Source organism: Aptenodytes patagonicus, chromosome 3 (genome assembly GCF_965638725.1).
Source record: "Aptenodytes patagonicus chromosome 3, bAptPat1.pri.cur, whole genome shotgun sequence".
Lineage (NCBI taxonomy): Eukaryota > Metazoa > Chordata > Aves > Sphenisciformes > Spheniscidae > Aptenodytes > Aptenodytes patagonicus.
The window spans coordinates 116,729,380-116,749,362 of NC_134951.1; the positions used below are offsets into that span (position 1 = coordinate 116,729,380).

At 44.1% G+C, this 19,983-nt stretch overlaps 1 protein-coding gene across 1 annotated transcript; it reads left to right on the forward strand.

The window, feature by feature from the left end:
- The first annotated feature begins 309 nt into the window (after positions 1–309).
- SNX5 (sorting nexin 5) lies at positions 310–18,537 on the forward strand. Its single transcript, XM_076334810.1, has 13 exons — positions 310–416; positions 9,451–9,555; positions 10,057–10,167; positions 10,734–10,855; positions 11,187–11,310; positions 12,499–12,594; positions 13,467–13,572; positions 13,652–13,727; positions 14,571–14,610; positions 14,705–14,791; positions 15,907–16,066; positions 16,842–16,927; positions 17,966–18,537. The coding sequence occupies exons 1-13, from the start codon at positions 384–386 to the stop codon at positions 18,011–18,013; spliced, it is 1,194 nt and encodes a 397-aa protein (XP_076190925.1). The 5' UTR covers positions 310–383; the 3' UTR covers positions 18,014–18,537.
- The last annotated feature ends 1,446 nt before the right edge of the window (positions 18,538–19,983 follow it).

Sequence of the window (19,983 nt, forward strand, 5' to 3'; positions counted from 1 at the left end):
CGCTGGAGCCCCCGAGAGCGGTGGTGAGGGGGGCGTGCCTTCTTTCTTTCGCTTTTTTTTGAGTGTTCTTTGAAAGCCGCTAAAGAGGATAACCCAAATCTTTAAAAGCAAGGAAAAAAGGAAAAAAAAAACACCAAAAAACAACATTACGCCGCCATCTTGGATGAAGGCAAACAGCACCCTGCCCTCACCCAAGATGGCCGCCGCCCCGAGGGGGCGGGCTCCGCGGCCTCCGTCGGGAGCCGGCCTCCGCGCGGGGGCCGCCGGGACGACGGGGGTGTGTCGTTGGCAGCGTGAGGCGGCCGCGGCTCCGCCCCGGGCTATATGAGGCGGCGGCGGCGGCGGGGAGGAGGGCGGTGAGTGGCTAGCTGTGCCTGAGCGATATGGCTTTGCTCCGGGAGGACGCGCAGAGCAAGGTGAGGGCGGCGGCCCGGGTCTCGCTGAGGCGAGCTGTGGGGGTGCGGCCATGCCCCGCCGGGCTGAGGGCCGCGCTCAGCCCCGGGCTGGTGCCGCGGCGTGTGAGGGAGCTCCCTGCCCTCTCTCCCCCCGGCAGTACCGGGGCAGTGACAGTTTTTTATTTTTGTTCGTTTTAGGGTTTGTATTTCAATTATTAGGTTTCTTAGTCCTTGCGCTGCTTGCTCCCTGCACCCAAGGACCTCTGAGGGCAGGTGATCAGGGTGCAGCTGCCCAGGGTGAGCGCGGGTGCTGACCCTGAAGGAAGAGGTGCCTAGAGAGAGATAAAGAGGGGGAAAAAAGGAAGAAAAAACAAGGTGGGAAGGAGGAGAAGGGGAGGGCTCCGCAGCTGCCATAAGGCAGTGCGGGCAGTGAGCGGAGCACCTAGTTTGTGGTGGGAGCAGGGTGACAAGTATGGCCTTGGAGCTGTGGGAGCTGGGCCTGCCGGCGGGGATACAGGAGCTGGACCTGCTCATCAGGACCCGTGGCTGGGCGCTAGCGATGAAGTGCTGTAGGTGCTTCTGCTAGAGGTATTTAAACTTGCTCTTCTTCAGTGGGTCAGCTGCCTCGTGTGTTTGTGATCAGCCTTCCTGGTTGTGTGGCCTGTGTTAACTAGGCTGTCAGCTGTCACTTCAGCTGTGATGCCTCTTTCCTTTAGTTGTCACATTAGTAGCTGACTTGGTTTTCCTTTCTCTGTGGCAGTGTTGAAGCTTTAAGTGCCAAGGAGGCTTATATGTCTTTGAGGGAGCATGGGGTGTTACCTAACGTGAAGACTCTCAACTGCTCAGGGGAAATGCAAATTAAATGCTAAAACAGGAACTTTGTGAATTGATGTGTATGTATGTAAACAGTGCTTGGAATTATTTTGCGTACTGGACAAGCTGCATGGCTTAATCTACCTAGTCTACCTGGTTTAATAACTACCCCCAGCAGACCTTGAATAGAAGGTAAGACAGCCCTGTAACAATCTGTGAGCTGCGTATTTGACTTCCATACTGTTGCATCTGAATGTAGTCTTGCATTGTGACTGAGCTTAACTCACTTGCAGGAAGATGACTTGTGTTTTAAGCTGCTAAGGGTGCTTAAGTCTTTTCAGTCTGTGTTTTCTCCAGCCTTTTGGAAGATGTATATTAGCTGACTTGAGGGCTAGAAATACACCTGCCTTGAATAATTTTTTTTTAGATAACTTCATTTCATCTGCTTCTCTAGCATATGAATCTTTTAAAACAATCTTGATCCAGTAGAACAGGCAAAAGTTTGTTGAACAAGTGTTTTCTAGTTATTTGCTTTGAGCTGTGAACTAGCCAGTGCTTCAACCTTTTCCTGCTGCATGTGAAACTTAGTATTAAAGTATCTGCCATTTGAGAATACTGAGTGGAAGTCTTTATAGGCTTGCAGGACCTGCAGGTGATGGGTGGAGGGGAAGGTAAAATATCAACTGTCTTGCAGTAATTGGTAACTTTGAGTGTTCATGTGCCCTTTCTAACTTAGCAGACAGGAATATTGGGGGGAGGGGAAAATGTTCCCACTGTGAGGGCTGGAGTAGCTTTAAACTCTAATGCTAAATGGGCAAAGATTGACTAGCTTGTTTCAGGTAGTAGGGCTGTCTTGGGATTCCAGCAGCAGGGGGGAGGATAGAAACACTCCTATCTTGTCTGTTCCTGTTTAGGTAAGGAAACAGCAACATGGGACTGGTGTGTGCCAGTAGATAAAGCCTATGCCTATAAAGGAAACTTCATTAGATATTAACCTTGAATAGGAATCATTGGTAAGTGTAAGCTAAAAACTGACCCTGAGGTGGCGAAGCAGGAGAGGATCAGGATATGTAGGAAGAGGAAGGGAGGGTAGGATAATGGTGATTGGAAGTGCAGTGGGAAAGGTGGTGTGATCTGTCATGTGGAGGAAAAGGCACTTCAGAAAGTGAAGCAAGTAGTGAGACTGCCAGGCTAAGCTTGTGCAAATACCCTGGTATTTCTTAATGTCAGTGGCTTGATAGTATTTTAAAGGCTCCAGTCTGCAGTTAAACTGTTCTAGATCAAAATACTGAGAGTGAGTATTGTAGCCCTTCTTTCTCAGAACAGTCAGTCAAAGACAAAATGGTATGTCATAGCCTGGGACTTGCAGTTATCACTCCTGAACAGTGGTTCTTGGTGCTAGACAACTTTTGCTACATGTTCTGGAAAGAATGAGGGCCTACTAGATCTTGTTTATGCTTTGCAAGAAAACTGCTTCTGCATGCTGCTGGGCCCGAAAGCAAGTAGGGAGATGAACTGCTAGCAAGGTGAAAGCTACTGGATAAGGATAATGTACTGTCACGGACATATAGCCTCCGTGAAGCTGGCCCAGCAGTTTGGGCTAATGACACAATTTCAAATCCATGGGAGGTGTGGAGAGCATGGTAAGGCTGTATTGCTGAGACTCCCTACCACCAGCTCTGGCCTTGCTGTAGAAGGTCAGCAAAACATTCTTGTAGATGCTGACTGTGGCTTAGGGGTTTGCTTCTGTTGCACAATTTCCATTTTAGCTGGGCATGCTTCATGTTACAGATGGCACATGGGCTAAAAGTGCTTAGCCGTAGACTGCTCTGCAGGCAGACTGCTGCAGCAGGGTGTATTTGACCTGCACTGCCAAGGCTGTTTGACCCCTTGAGCTGAGGAAGCAGTGGGTTGGGTGGAGGTGTCCTGTATGCTGCTAGGTGGAGCAAGGTGAGATAGAGAGGCTTTTGCTCAGAATATGGGATCCTTGAATGTTGATAGTGTCCTTCCCACAGCTCCTTCCTTCTGTAAGGAGGTGTGTGACTGCTTGGTTTCTTCAAAGAGTGATGCAGAGATCCCTCTGACAGGAGAGCAAAGTGATCAGGCCAGCTTATTGCCCAGCTCGTGGCAACAGGTGCTCTGGCTATAGAGGCTGCCTTCTGCTTACTTGGCAAGCATTGCACTTGGTGAGGAATGCCATTTCAATACAACTAAATTGAGCTGTTATTCCCTCTTTATCTTTTGTTTTAAGCAAAATAATTAAACCATTGCCTCACTGGAGTTCTACACTCCAAAGTCACAAATTTGGGAAAGCATTTTCTATAGTGTGAGTAGCAACATGAAGACTGTACAAGATGACTGGTTCAATTTTCCTTATTATGCGTAAGTTGGACTACTTAGGACTGTTTCAGCTGAATGTCAGAGCTAACAGCAAGTCTGTCATGAAGGCTGCAAAATCAAAGCTGCTCATCTACTGTATTGACTCTTTACTGCTGCATGCATGGAGTGTACTTTCAGACATATCTTTATCTTGATTAATGGGAAACTTAAGCTACTTGTGCTGAATATGACTGAAACATAGTTCCAGCAACTAATGCCACTAGTACTGCTGGCCAGATACTCTGAAAGTCTGCTGGTTAACTCCTGGGTGTTGAAACAAGGCCCTCTGGAACTGAGGACTCTCTATAAACTGCCAGAAAACATCATGATCTTTTAGTACTCTCTGGAGAGCACTTAAACTGGTTTAATTAGAAAGACTGCTCTGTAAAAAGTAATGGATGCTGGGTAGTGGCAGATGTAATTACTAGTGAAGTCTTGTTTGTGGCTGTTGCTTGAATGACAGCAGGGAGGTGATCAGAGGAGAGGTTTTCTTATAAGGTAGCTGACAATAAGCAGAAAGCTCTGTGACACGTAAACCATTGTGGAAGGGCTCCTTGCTCCTTCTGGGAGCCCAGCTATGTGGAAAACCCCTGGATTAATCTGACTTTGAGAACAAATACTGATTCTTACTTGGCTAGCAATCGGATGTTGTACACAGTTGCTTGCACTGGCAGATTCTTTTGTTAGAAAGCAGAAGTAACATCTAGTCATCTAGAACTGATGCTAAAACTGCAAAGGGTGTAATTTTAAAAGCAGCAGTTCAGGCTACTCAACAGAACTAAATGGCTTCAGTGGCTGAGGACATTGCCTTCCACTGGATGCTTGCAAGCATGAAGATGTGTTTGCATTGGATGAGGTCTGATCAGAAACTTATGTCTATCAAGTTGAAGCCTGGGTAGCTGATGGTCATCACTGGATTGTATTTAAATGATCCAGCTCTTTTGTTTGTGGGATTTTTTGGTAACATCTCTAAGCAATAGAAAAAAGCAAGTGCTGTAAAACACTACCTGGATTGCTCAGAGTAATGCTCTCCGTCTCTTCTCTTGGGCTTCCAGATCAAGTGATAGTCATACTGTCCTAATTAGTACCATAATAGCTATTTTTAGTCTTCTGGTCTTAAAGCTAGAAACGTTAATCAATATGATGAGTGACTGTTATTCTGGAGGGCTCTGCTTGATGTCTTGTTCTAATTTCCAGGTCAGACAGTTGTGGTGGACAGTACCTTTACTGAACAGGGAAAAGTTTGGGGTTTTTTTCTTGAATCTTCAAGAAACCCTGGGGATCCCAATACAAGTCACTAAAGAGGCATGAGCCTAGAAGTGGAAGGCATCAGAGCAGCTGTAACAGTTGCTGTAGTCATTGCAAACCAGAAGCCTCTAGGCTGTTTCTGAGAAAGGGAAATGAGAGGTGAAAGTGGGGGTACTGTGCCGGGTTTGGCTGAGTGTTTTGGTTTGCAGCCCAACCCAGCTGTTTCCCCACTGGGCTGCTCCAGGAGTCACCATCCTCTGTACCTCTTTGGGCATGTGCTTCAAGTAAGGAATAATCTCTCACCAGCTGCTGAGCCTGGATTATATCCCCCCCAAGGGTGTTGGGGGACAGACTGGTTTCTGGTAACTGGGATAGGGAAACTTCAGTTCTCTTGCCTTCTGTCTTGAGTGCAGGGAGAAAGCAATGATGTCCTAGCAGAGAAATGCCTCCAGATACAAAGGAGCTTCCAGGCATGGCAGGCCAGAGAGCTTAGATGGAGTAGTTTCCTGGCAAGGTCTTGGGTTGGGTGCCTGCTGTGATAAAGGAACAAGCCTGGGGCCTGGAGATGAAAGTTTAATTATTCTGCTTTGCACAGCCTTCATGTGACCATAAGCAAGTTGGTCCCCATTCCTGCTTGTAGGATGGGTGTAGGTGGCATGGTGGAATGAAAAGTCTTGAATGATGAACTGCTAATACTGCAGGAGCAGGTGCTTGTGTTGATCAAAGGTTGGTGTGGAACATCTGTTGGTGCACTGGGTTAGTGCTTATAGAGCTGTGGTAACAAGAGGGGAGCTTCTTGCTTCCAGTTCATTGGAGAAATGCTGCCCCAGCACTTTCTGTGGGGAAGCAAAGCACTCCGTCCTCCTGAAGTCAGACAGTGTGAATACTCTCTATGTAGTCTGAGCCTTGCTGCTGTGATTGTGTAATTCTAAAGTCTCTGGCCTGGAGTTAGGACCCCACAGTGACCTTCACAGGACTAGAGCAGACCAGTGGTTTTATAATCCTCTGTTTCATATGGCTTCAGGTCCTTCACTAAAGACCAGACTTTTGAAGGGTAGAGGTGATAATCCTGTGCTGTCTTCAAACAGTGATATGCTTGATGTTTGAGCCTGCAGTGGCCTTTAAGTATAGGCTGCGTCATGTACATTTACAGCAGGTGTTTAGGGTAGGAGAGGTACAAGATTTTTCTTTTTAGCAAGTGGCTTCAGGTAGTCCTGAGGGGCAGAATCTCACCACTGTTTACAGGGGTGTTCTTAACTCTTGCCCTTTTTCTGGGCTGGTCTCGGACTTCGTGCCATATGTATAGTACATACCGCTCTGGAGCGCACAGCTGAGCACTGCTGCTGACTCCCAGTTGCTTCTGTGTAAATAAGGCCCTGCTGGGGCAATAAGCTCTACTGCAGTAGCATTCCTGGGGATGGTTGAAGCTGTAGGTTATGTGTTCTTGTCCCATTGCCTCTGCAGTTTATGGTGCTAGTGCAAGCGAGAAACGCCTGTGACATGTGAACTGCTTTAATCTGACAAAGCAGTACCATCTTGTGTCTATACCTGCCCATCTCTTGTGCAGGCAACTACTAGGAGGGGTGTGCGGACAGTGTCTAATCATGGGTTACTTTCTCCACAACACTTAATAAGAAAGTTCACAAATTCAGGACTGGCTGATTTGTGTAATCCTTTCCTTAGTTTAGCTGAGAGGAAGCAGTTTCCTTTGGCTTATCATACTTTCCAGGCTCAGCAGTTCATATTGTTAACACTGCTGATCCTGTTTGGACAGTAAAGATAAGTAAGCAGGATGCAAAACACTGGGGTCTGCGTCTTACTGCTTTGGCTGCTAGCGTTATCTGTCTGGGAAACATGGACCAACTTGCCTTTCATTCAATCAGCAACAGACAGTGCGCTGTGCTTCTAGTGAAACTAATGTCTGAATGGTGGCCTTCTACCTATCCTTCCTCTAGTGCTTGACTGGGGCAGCTTCTGCCTGAACCAGTGTCAGTGACTTCCAAACCATGCACCTTTGTGCTGTTTGGTCTGTGCTTTCCTAGCAAGTCCCAAAATCATATGCCTGTAGGGGGATATAATAATCTGTCCCATAAGGTGACTGGAGAGAAGCAACTGTCCTGTTGGAGTCCCTGTAGTGTTTGGAGTCTCACCATGTCCATTCGGATTTGAGCAGTGCTGTGACTGCTAGGAACTGTGTTCCAGGACATGCTCTGTAAGCTCAACATCCTTGCTTGTTGCCAAGGCAATACTCAGGGTAGGATAAAAGCCTGTCGTACTGAAGTCAGAACGGGAAGCTTAATGTGCTGCATACAAGGTCTTTCCATAGTCATAAGGCTTAAAAAGGTGTATCTCTTACCTACCTGCTTCTAACTCTAGGTAACAGGTAGTATGCAGCAGATAGAAGTCTTTTTAGCGTGGCTGGAAAGATGAGGGTACAGTGACTGGGGTATCCCTCACTTATGCATGAGAGTCTGATCATAGATGATAGCAGTAACCATCAGTGGGAGTGTAGGCAGGGGCAGGCTGGATAGAGGGAAATGCATGCTAGCCTGACAGCTGTGTCCTCTGCAGGCAGCCAGAGACTTGTCACCTACCAGATCTGGACTGCAGTACACAGATGGCCAGACTAGGGGGAGGGAGTTTCCAAAGCTTTTGGAAGCGAAGCTTCACCTTATAAAGGGCACCCTCTCAACAGTTCTTACTCAGCTTTACAGAAGCTTAAGGCAGCATTCAAGCTGTCTGTAATATGACAGGATTGCTCAGATGCTGTCTGGCACAGTTTGCTTGTGGGCTTCGGTGCTGAAACTTGCTGTGCTTAGCAGGTGGTTGGGGTAAGCTCCTGGCTGGTGGGGTCTGTGCACTAGTATGCTGCAGGGTGGTGAAACAACATCAGTCATGGCCCAGTTCTCTAGCTTGCTTTTCCTGGGAAGGCATTCAGAATTATCTCTATGAAGGATAACCTCGGGATTCAGCCTGGCTCTGACGGTCGCTCTTCAGCAAACTTCCTGTGTTGTGACCTTGATCTCTGGCAGTTTCTCCCTTATGCAGAAAATAGAATGATTTGTTAGGCTGCAGCACTGAAGGGAGGACCTCTTAGAAGAGGGGTTTCATAGCACAGGAACCACCATAATGCAATAGGCTAAGATGCCTGCATGCTTCTGGAATACAGATGACTGAAGCTGGTGCTCACTAGTGTCTAATAGGTTGTAAAAGTTGATTCCTTGGTATCTAAATGCATGATTCTACTTGATGTAAGAACTGGATGTATGCATTAATCTTAGTAATCTATGCTGGATATGCCTAAACTTTTTTGCTTGCTTCTGAGGTCCTGTAGAGAATTGAAGCCATTTGTCTTCAATGGTTGGGTACAAGCAGTGAAGTACAACAAATCATAGAGGGAGAAATGGGCTGGTGGCTATGCTGAATCATACTGCTCATGAGTGCAGCCTGGCCACTTCCCTGGCTTCCCAGAACAGGGTGGCATGCTGAGTATCGAGGCCTTGTCTGATCCGAGTCGGAAAGCGCTGTCCTTGTAAGGAATTCAGTAGGACTATGACTTGAGGATGTTAGTGGTGTATAACCTAGAGCATCTTCAACTGAGAAGGCTATTTTGCTGTTCTAGAAAAGTTTAAGTATGGCTGAAATTGTATTCTGGGTGTAGGCTGTTGGAATGAAGAAATGAGTCCCTGAAGGAAGATGCTGGCTGTTTAAGGCCTGTCTGAAGCACTAGGAAGGCAAGTCTGGTCTTTATTGAACCTGGTGTGCTCTGAGGTCTCCTGTAAAGGGTTCTTCACGTAGCATGCTCAGAAATGTCTTCCAAGCTGCTCTGAGTGGAAACAAATAGCATTAAAATGTTGCCAGACACAAAGCTCTGTCTAGAAAGGATAAGACAAGACCTGGATTTAGGAGAGGAAGAGACTTGCAGTTACAAGCAATAAATAGCTTTTTGTAAAGCAAAGTTCAGATACCTTTGAGGCTAGTTCTTGTACCAGCTTACTGGGGCTTTCTTTAACAGCAAACGTGCATTCTAGCAGCAATGAATAACATGATGCCAGATGTCCTGAAAATAAGATTAAACAGGTGCAGTGTTAGTGCCACAGTGTTCTTGGGTTTTGGTCTGGTTTCTGGCAAACAGTTGGCTCTTAAACTTTATGGGAGCCTAAAGAGGTTTCATGCCCCACTTTTCCAAAAGGTTAGCTGTTCTGCCACATTGTGGAGGCACAGGATAATGAAGAGAGAACTACTAGGGTTGTTGCTATCTTCTAAATGGCATAATAGGCTTTGGTTTAATGTGCTCCAAGTAAACAAGCTGGAGAAGTACTGGAAGGAGGATGCTTCTTTTGAGAGAAGACTTCCCGAATACCTCTAGTGCGAAGTCTAACAATTGGTTCTTCAGACTTCAAGCTAACAAGCCTTTTTCCTTTCCTGTGTTTGGAAGGGAAGGCTTGTCAGTGATGTGCAGGTAGTGTCAAGGCTGTCATGCTTATCCATATGTGCTGTTCCTGGAGGCAGCGGTTTAGTGCAGTGTGGTTCTTGTTGACAGCTGATGACCAGTCTAGCTTCACTAAACCTACTTGGTGCTTGACCGAAGCTTATACTGTGAATTCTGTTGCAGCTGAGGTCTGTATCTGTAGACCTGAATGTTGATCCTTCTCTCCAAATTGACATACCTGATGCCCTAAGTGAAAAGGACAGAGTCAAGTTCACTGTGCATACTAAGGTAAGATCATGGAGTAGAAAGTGGTCTTCATAAATGTTATGTAAGTAATCTGTGTATTTGCAATGCCAAGCCCTTCTTTACAGGCATGTGTAATGAAGGAAATCTGATTAGATGGAGCTTTCCACTTAAAGGTGGCCTAAGGGTATATATATGCAGAAACTTCAGATTTCCTAAGACTTGAACACCCTCTAAATAGAGGCAAGGTAGCTGATTGGCTTTGCTGAGGAATCCTAGATGGACACCAGAAGGCTGGGGGGTAGGGGTGGGGAAATCAGCTACTGTGAAACTTCACAAAATAAATTGCATTAATGCTGTTCCACAACAGTGCCTTTTCTTTAAATAGCCTCCTTAGTAGTAAGGCTCTCAAATGAGTGCCAGCTCAGCTAAAAGGGAGTAGGCGAGGCTCTTACTAGGCAAAATAGCTTCCTTTTGAAACAGACAGAACTGTTTCTAAAAGCACTAATTTACAAAACAGTAGGGCTTCTGTATCTTCTCTTCCAGACTACACTGCCAGCTTTTCAAACCCCTGAGTTTTCAGTTACAAGGCAGCATGAAGACTTTGTGTGGCTGCATGATACACTCACTGAAACTGAAGAGTATGCAGGACTCATTGTAAGTACTTCCTAAAAAATGTAATTCTGAACAAAAGGCTATGGTGATTTAAAGTGCATACTAGTAAGTGCATGAAGTCTGCTTTACCAATATTACTAGTGTTTCATGGCTCGGGTACTCCCTATCCTTCTTTTTGCCTTAACTCCCAAACAACTTGAGTGGTATGGTTCTATGTTAACTTTCCGTATAGCTTGGAGCAGCAAAAAAAGCTTGATGCTCTGAGAGTTCCTGAAGATGACACAGTGAAATACTCTGTTAAATATTGTCTTTCTTTCCTATTGTGATTCTTCAGGAGGCCCTGTGGGCCACAGACGATGGCTGGCTATGGGGTGGAATATAGAGGCTGTTCCTCTTGGTTGGTTTCCCTCCTGGGGCAGGGGTAGCAGAGAGCTGGGAGGGGCAAACAGGGGTCCTAGACATCAACATGCCTCTAGAATTCCTGGGTGCAGAGCCTTGCTGGCTTGCCATGACAAGGCATAAAGGGCCTTCTTCCAGAGAAGGCTAGAAGTAATTTTGGAAAACTTTATTTGCTAGCATCTATCACTAACCAATTTCTCCTTGGCTAGATACCTCCAGCACCTTCAAAGCCTGACTTTGATGGTCCCAGAGAGAAGATGCAGAAGCTAGGGGAAGGAGAAGTGTCTATGACAAAAGAAGAGTTTGCCAAAATGAAGCAAGAGCTAGAAGCGTAAGTAGAATGAGTCTACTGCCAAAAGCTGCGCTTAAAGAAGCCTTCTGGGAGAGCAGCTTATTTGGTGGTAACTGATCTTGAGTGTGACTGTTCTGAAGGGTGTCTGCTGCTGCATAATCTTTAAAATCTTGGAGCTGGGGTGGTGCCAAAAGTTTCTCTCAAACTGGAAAACTTCCTAGCTAAAGAGATTGAAAATAGCTTCTCTATCACTAGCTAGCTATTTCAGAAGCATGCTGTTGAATATTTTCACTGGATAAACTTAAAGCAATTCTTTGTATATTGAAGAAAGTAGTACAAGAGACAATCTCAGCCTGTTCTTTCCTTTCAGTGAATACCTCGCTGTCTTCAAAAAGACTGTATCATCACATGAAATCTTCCTTCAGCGGATTTCTTCTCATCCTGTGCTCAGCAAAGATCACAATTTTCATGTTTTCCTGGAGTATGACCAGGATGTAAGACACTTTTTTTTCTTCTTTCCCCTCCTTTCCAAGTGAGGCAAGATGTTAGGAGTATTGTCACTTTTCTGGGCACAGTCAGAATGTTATGTAAATCTATGTGCAGCATCAGCAAGCAGATATTGCCAGTACTTCTGAGATGATGTCGTGGTTTAACCTCAGTCGGCAACTGAGCACCACACAGTCGTTCACTCACTCTCCCCCCTGACCCCGGTGGGATAGGGGAGAGAATTGGAAGAGTAAACGTGAGAAAACTCGTGGGTTGAGATAAGAACAGTTTATTTATTTTATTTCAATTAATAATAGAATATACAAAGCAAGTGATGCACAATGCAATTGCTCACCACCTGCCGACCGATGCCCAGCCAGTCCCTGAGCAGCGGCCCCCCCCGGCCAGCTTTACCCCAGTTTATGTACTGAGCATGACGTCACATGGTATGGAATGTCCCTTTGGCCAGTTGGGGTCAGCTGTCCTGGCTGTGCCCCCTCCCAGCTTCTTGTGCACCTCCAGCCTTCTCAGTCGGTAGAGCATGGGAAGCTGAAAAGTCCTTGACTGGTGTAAGCACTACTTAGCAACAACTAAAACATCGTTGTGTTATCAACATTGTTCTCACCCTAAATCCAAAACACAGCACTGTACCAGCTACTAGGAAGAAAATTAACTCTATCCCAGCTGAAACCAGGCCAGATGGTTAAAGGATGAAAGCCTGACCTTTAGACCTTTTTCTGCTATAAATCTCATAGTGTTTCTTAATCCTAGTCAATTTGGTTAGGAAGCCAACTTTGTATGTCTTGATATCTTAGGAACAATTATGGTTCAGGTGTACCTGTGCTGTGTTGCGTGGTCCTAAAATGGAAGAATGGAGGTCTATTAAAGTTAGTACTGCATCTGTTTTGTCAAACCTAATTATGAGTGATAGATGCTGATCCAAGATATGCAAGGAGAAACTGAGCTGTTTCTGGGAATGGGAAAAATCTGTGGCACAGAATACTTGAACAACTTCTAGTCAAGCCATTTGTTACATGAGCCATCTTTATACAGCGGGTATTATGAAGAGCTTGGAAATCAGCCTGCTCTATCATATGTTAGATATAAATGATGTTACTACACTGCAAGTGTCAAAATAGTCACTTTTTTTACCCCCCCGAGATAATTTTAAAGCTGTCTTGGCCTCTCTGTTCCAGCTGAGTGTTCGGAGAAAAAACACAAAAGAGATGTTTGGTGGCTTTTTAAAAAGTGTGGTAAAGAGTGCTGATGAAGTCCTCTTCTCTGGAGTCAAGGTAAGGTAGTTGGTTTACCTCTTATTTACCATAATCTTGATTGGTTTTTGCTTCCTGCTCCAGGGAAGTTAGTTATGTCTGCTTCAGGCTTGATGTGTGTGAGGCTCAGTTACTAATGCTAACTTTCCTTGTTACTGCTGTCCCAAGTTGGGTGGAGTAGCCTATGTTAATTTTCACTTCTATAGAAATAAGACATTGAAACTATAGGCTGTTAAAAATTTAAGTGTGTATTTAAAGTTTCTGGTGGATGCACAAGAGTTGCCTTAACACCTGATACTGGTGGGGAGGAAGGAATTACACCTTCAGCAAATGTGCTCGTGGCTCTTGTTTGCTTTGGAGCTCTGAACAAACATGATTTATGGGTTTCTGCTTGCACTAGACAAGATCAAATACCAAAGACTCCTGTAACTGGTCCAGCTTAAGCTTTTCTATCATGTTGCCATGGTGGCTCTTTCTAATAGACTTGCTGTCCTGAACACAATGTCATGAAACGTTACAGTACATACAATGTTTGGTGTGGATGTGAAGCAAGCTTGTAAACTGCTTAGCTGTGTTGCAGCAGGCCTGGGAAATAAAATTCTGACAGTTGGTAGCCCTCTGATACCAACTTACTGGTTGCTTCAGACAACTCACAGCGTTGAATAGTTGAGTGTCAAGTCCATCTTCACTTCATCATGAAGAAGAAACTTGCCAAATGGCTTGGTTTGTCAAACCCTTGGCTCAGGGTCTTGTCTTGAAGTCTGCTCTTCAGTAGAGATTGACGGGCATAACACTCGGGTGGATATGGTTATTTCTTTGGCCCTTCCCGAAATAGGGAAGAGCTTGTATTCTGCAGTAATGTAACTGACTTAACAGGTCATACTCTCTTTCAGGAAGTAGAAGACTTTTTTGAGCAAGAGAAGACTTTTCTCGTAAACTACTACAACAGAATCAAGGATGCATGTGCAAAAGCAGATAAGATGACAAGATCTCATAAAAGTGAATCTTTTCAAAGACCCTTCTAAAGACCTTGCAGTCTTGCTGATTTCAGCCTGAAAACCTTGTCTTGTTCTTGCAGATGTTGCAGATGACTATATTTATACTTCAGCTTGCTTGAACAGCCTTGCATTAGAAGAACCTACAGTTATCAAAAAGTAAGCAATTCTAACTGTTCATAAACATAGCCTGGGTCTGGGAATATCAAGTTCCTTTTGTAAAATCCAGGGGATTGAGTCATAGCTGGTTTGAGTTTCTTGAATTGGAAGCAAGTGGCATGGAAACTTTCTTTCCTCTGACGTTCCTGGTGCGGCAGACCTAAAACTATCAACTGCATCTGACTCTTAACTAGCTGATCTCTTGCCAGTTGTGCCCTAGAGCTGAATTGTGCTGTCATCAAAGCTCCTTCTAAACAGAATTCTCCTTGAATTTTTTTCAGGTCACAAACTCCCAGAGAATATGCAAGAAAGGGGTTATGCATCTGTGTTCTAATGTGCTGTTAAATACGACCACAGCTTACACTAGGCCTGTATTATCTTCTGGACATTTGAAGTTCCAGAATAGTAGGGTTTTTTTTAAGCTATGGAAACCTAGTCACCTTTTCTGAGGTGAATTCTTCCACCTCTCTAAACTTTGCTATCAATTTACCAAGACCTTGTTAAAACAGAGTATATGGCTGAATAAACAAGATAGTTCATCCCTCTAGGAGGGTAGCAGTGGGGAAATTCTCCACGAGACCTTTGTGCTCTAGAGATCAGTGTTACTTTAAATGGTGTCTAGCTGCTCAACTGTACTAGTCTGTTATGCTGGAATCCAGCACCTCTTGCGTTGAACCTTTTGTCTGAGTCTTTTTCTAGACCTGAGTTCTTTTCAAGCACTTGTCTGGGTCTGTATGCGGGAGTAAACTCCAGCCTTTGGCTTTTTGTTTTCCTGCCAAATGATCCTGGCATTTATCAGACTAAGAAGTATCTAAAACTTATTTGTGCAATTTTTTTCCCTAGATACTTGTTGAAAGTTGCTGAGCTCTTTGAGAAACTCAGGGTAAGAGAAGCGTGGGGGGGGTGGGGGAGAAGAATCTCTGAATCTGGATGTTGCTGTTTCCTGTTACATACCAACTATCTGATCTTTTCTGCAGAAGGTAGAGAGTAGAGTTTCATCTGATGAAGACTTAAAGCTCTCTGAGCTGCTGAGATACTACATGCTCAATATAGAAGCTGCTAAGGTGAGAACAGTTTTCTTTTTGAAGCTTAGTTTTATTATGGGCACCATGACTCACTCATGGTATTCTTTGTGCTTTAAGAAGACAGGACGGTGGACCCTTGTTTTGCCTAAGAAACGTGGCACTCCTAAACCACAGCAGAATATAGAAACTATATATTTGCTAGCTGTGGTCCAGCCTACTTACAGAAGGGCTGTTTAAGATCTCCGACCAGTTTTTCTTTGGCATGTAGAACTCATTAGATTTCTCTAAGTAAGTTAGAGCCAACTGAATTTGAGTCTGCAGCAGTGTTCTACCCCTTCCCTTACTTGAGTACTTATGACTTCTCAGTAAAATCAATGATGACTAATAAAAATCCTGAAGTAAATTCCAACTACTAAAGTACTTTATCATGAATATGTGGTAACATGTGAAGGCTATTGGAGTCTGGACTTTCAAGAGGGATTTGGTAGATTAATGTGACTGCAAAAGCCTTGCCAGCAACTCTTTTCTAATCAATACTTGACTTGGCAAGGGGGTGACTATGCTGAGAAATGGTATCTAGGTATAACTTGATGGGCCTCTTCATCTAGTGTCATACCTCTAATGTCATGTACCCTGGAACATTCACTACAGGCTCCCTCTGTGATGTACTGCTATTTAGATATCAAGACTATACTGCTGCTAGATTAGAAAGTAATTGGCACCGAGACCGTACTGCTTCTTATTTCTCTAGGTTAGTATAGTGCTTCAGTCAAACTGTCAGATCTCCAACAAATTAAATGATAGTGTATCCCTTACTGAAAGCAGACTGAGGGAATTCAGAAAGTGCTATTACTCCTTAGTGGAGAGGCCCACCTTATAGAAGGATAAAGCTACTTTAAGAGAAGAAGCGATGCCTACAGTAGCCCTTGGACTTCCTTGACTAAGGCACAAGTGACTGTCCCGAATACTTGATACTGCACTGGTGAAATGCTCCTGTTGCTATGCTAAGAGCATAGCAGGTTATAATAGCTTGTTGGAAGAAGTAGAATCTAGTCCTGAAAGAAGTGAAACCTCCTACTGCTGAGGTAGTTGTAACCTCAACTTGGGAAGTAGTCCTCTTAAGGCTTTGATGCACTATTCCTGTCTACTTTCAGGATCTTCTGTACAGGCGTACAAGGGCTCTTGTCGACTATGAAAACTCAAACAAAGCTCTAGATAAAGCCAGACTAAAGAGCAAGGACGTCAGGCTGGCTGAGGCACATCAACAGGATTGTTGTCAGAAGTTTGAAAAGATTTCAGAATCTGCAAAACAAGGTAAAACAGGCTTTGCTGTATTTATACTGAAGAGAGATCCTAATGCAGTCCAAGTCTCCATCTGACCTTCAACTACTGAAAGCTTCTGAACGCTCTCCTGAAGCAAGTAGTCTGGACATCCCAAGGGCAGTATAGATACCTGTAAAATTAATGCAACTAAATGTTTTTAAGAATGCTTGTCTGAAACAGAGCAATGTTAGTACTAGACCAACCTTAATTATAAGCTCCTACTATTTGCTTTCTAGACTGAACTCTTGTTCTCAGCCTCCACCTAAAGGTAACTACTTAGGCTTCTGGTTATCTCAATTAGAACTGTGCAAACAGGCTTTTGCTCCTTCCCAGTGCAGCTGAGTGCCTCATACAGAGTTTCAAACACTGGTTCTTAGTAGATGCCTTTGGACAATATAAAATAGAGGAAACCATAAAACAGAGGAAACACACTTTCATGGTACACACTGCTGCTCCTTTAATGTTCTTGGTTTTTCAAATGTTCTGTGTTCTCACAGAGCTTGTGTGGCTTACTTCTGTTTTATTCCAGTTTTTTTCCTACAAAACCATTGTCTTAAACAAGCTGTCTGTTTCCTCACCAAGATGGCAGTGTCATGTGATGAATGCATCTTCTGGCTAGAAACAGCAAGACTAACTCTTGAACCTTTTTACAGTGAAATGCTGTAACTAGAGCTGTACAACAGAATTCATGAAACATAAGAGCCATTACTGAAACTTCAGTCACACTTTGTGCATCTGTCTTATCTTTGTTCTTTCTTCCTTACAGAACTGATGAGCTTCAAACAGAAGAGAATAGCAGCATTCCGCAAAAACCTAATTGAAATGGCAGAACTGGAAATAAAACATGCAAAGGTGTGTTCTCTTTGGAATTTAACAGGCATAGCTTGAGAGAAGTGAGTACTGTGTAACTTGGAGGATTTGCTGGGTTCCCTTTAAAACTAGGAAGTGTAAAATAGAACAGCTGGGCTCTTTAGCTGAGATCTGAAGAGGGGAAGAAAAGAAGTGAAAAGCTGTAGGTGTAGTGTATACAAAGAACAAATGCTGACAGTTTTACCTGTCCTGTGCAGAAAGTCTGTTTTCAACCTGTCACTCCTAGGACACCAGCCTATTGCACTGCAAGTGAGAAGTCTCAATTTTGCAGGTAATACACAACAGCTCACTTGACTTCCCATGAGACAGCCTCATCTGTGGGGTTTGACCCCTCCTGCATCTAGAGGCAGCTGCTGCCTCAAGTATTGCCGAGTGCTGTGAGAGCACATCCTGCAGCTTGTGATCTAGCTGTCAGCTCTTCTTGCTTGTTTGGTCAGTGAAGGGAGACACTGGCTTTGTAGCAGCCTCTGACAACTTTACTGAGCAGGCTTGAAGTAGGCTGCAGAGACCACACCATGTACTGCCAGCTTAATCCAGTACAGTACAGGTTACAGGGTCTACTAATTTAGTGCAGAGAACAAAGCAGGAAGCCTCAGGAAGAGGTAACTGCATCCTCAGCTTCTTTTGAAGAAGGAAGGTCTAATTTCCCACTCCCTGAGAGCCTTGGACTTTATCAGCACTGAAGTAGTTACCTATGAGCTTGAACGTGACGTATAAAAGGCTTGACAATACTGCTCAGTTTGGCCCATTTTAAAAACTTAATACTCTGTCTCCTGCCCCTCTTTCCTACAAACCAAGTCATGGTTGCAGGCCTGCAGGAAGAAGCAGATTGCAGACTGTATGATCTGGTTTTGATGTTTTACTGTTTGAATGCTTGTCTTTGCAGTATAAGGTCTTTAGCATTGCCACAGGCTACGAAATCCTGGGATGGACCTACTATTTTGGAAGCTACTTCATTGTGGAAGGCAGGATTTAAATTATCAGTCTTGCTCATCTGAAACTAATTTTCTTCCTTTCCAGAACAATGTCTCTCTCCTGCAAAGCTGTATTGACTTGTTCAAGAACTAAGGCGCCTTATTCTGAAAATGTGAAAAAAGCATCAATTGCACTCAATGGCCAGGGGCAACTAATTGGCTTGATTGCATTAGCTTAAAATAAATATTGTCACTGAGATTCTGTTTGACTAATACTTAAATATGTTGATAGTGATACATTGACTTTCTTGGTATAAATGAGAGCCGAATTGTGTATGAATTGTCTGGATGTAGCTAACATCCTGTTGGCTGATAACTCAAAATGAGTCAAATGTAAGAAATCAATTTGCTGTTGACTGACTTAATCTAGCAGAAAATGTTTTCTGAGAACTCATTTTTTTTTGCAGGATCATAAAGTAATCTGTCTCTTCATAGCCCTGATATATTTAAAATTTGCAAGTGGGCGTGACTTATATAAGTGTAGTAATTTTATAAAGTAAGTATCTTAACATTCCACTTCCCAGACAGATTTCTACTACAATATATTTTGAATTTCTATAACTACATTCAGTATTTGTACACTTGGGCAATACAGCAAATAAAGATGTCTGATACAACAAGCTGTTGTTGTATGGCAAGACTTTGTGTGGGATGTAAAATGATAAACTGAGATTTCAGGCACAGAACCATCATAAATTTACTCATCACCTGGAGCTCTTAATTTGGAGCACTAGAGATAAATATTTATTTGACTCAATAGGATTGTTTTTGTAATGGGTGACATGAAATGTGGGGACTTCGGGTCATGTTGCTGTTTGAATAGCTCTCAGACTTCTTACAGGCTGCACACAAAGGAAACTAAGCCTTTCAAAAACATCGATATGTCTAGATGGCTTGGACTCCTTCAGACTATTTTATGATGCTTCATATTTTGTTAATCTTTGCACCTCCTGCTAGCAACAAGAGACTGTTTAAAGCTTCAGGGCTTCTGGAAGCACAGCCCTTGCCAGTATTCTATAAGATAAACCTCTTTAAACTTAGTATGACTAACTGGGCATACACTGCCATAGCTGAGGCAACTCAGCCTATAAACCCCAGGTTCATCTTTCTACAGGTTGTCTATCATTTGGCATATGTGGAATAGGTCAGTGAGCCATACCCTTCTAAAGGCAGCTTTCTGAGTAAGAAGAGTATCTGAGCCTTGCTTAATTTCTTGGGACTAAACTTCTAATCGTGGTCGAAGTAGGCTATGTGGCTACGCTCTGGGCAGACTGCCTGAAGCAGCTTCAACCAGAGAAGCTCTGAGAATGGGCTGCCCAGCGGCAGTATCTACGAACTGTTTAATAGTTTACTCTTCTGTGACCTATTGCTTTTTCATTTTGGTACCCAATGAAAGCTGTGCAGCTCTTGCCAGCCACACCATACTGCAGCATTCTAGCTGAAAAATGTCTGAATTCTGTCTCCTTTTACCTTTGTTTGACAGGAACAGTTTCGACTTGTGGTTTATCAAGGTTTCTGGAGTTCATGCTCAGCTTCTGCCCAAATAGCTCAGTTCCAGCAGCAGCCACATAAGTGTACTGCTTGTGGATATGTGGCCCTTATAGGAGAGAGCTGGTAGGTGGCATTGTTGTCACCTATGACAGATGTCATATAAACTCTGCTCCTAGCCACTTGTCCTGGGGCAACTAGTGGTCCCAAGCTGGACAATTCATGCTGGCAAAGCTTTGGCTTTTCCTAAAAATGCACACTGTGCCTCTTGCCCTCACTTCTGGCTGCTTTGTTCAGAGAAGAGCAGGCTGAGGATCCTAGGCTCTGCTGGTGTGCCCGGGATGAGCTTTTCTCCGAGTGTGCTGTGGCCCTCACAAGCCGTGGTTGCTTCATGCCCTTTTACACCTATTCCCGAAGGCATAGAAGAAGTAGCATCTTGCTTATGCTGTTTTACAGTAAAATAGTTGTATGCTGGGTCTTTCTGAACCTAGCTCCTAGCTCCAGTAGCTGGATGGTCTTTGTGGATCAAAATCAGTAGCCAGGAACTTACAGCCTATACCTAACTGCCCTTGGGCT

Bases quoted from the DNA above. Each gene is read 5' to 3' on its own strand.
- SNX5 (XM_076334810.1), top strand. From the start codon at position 384: ATGGCTTTGCTCCGGGAGGACGCGCAGAGCAAG. The intron at 10,168-10,733 runs GTAAGTACTTCC...CTCCTTGGCTAG, and splicing joins AAGAGTATGCAGGACTCATT to ATACCTCCAGCACCTTCAAA. The intron at 16,067-16,841 runs GTAAAACAGGCT...TCTTCCTTACAG, and splicing joins TTCAGAATCTGCAAAACAAG to AACTGATGAGCTTCAAACAG.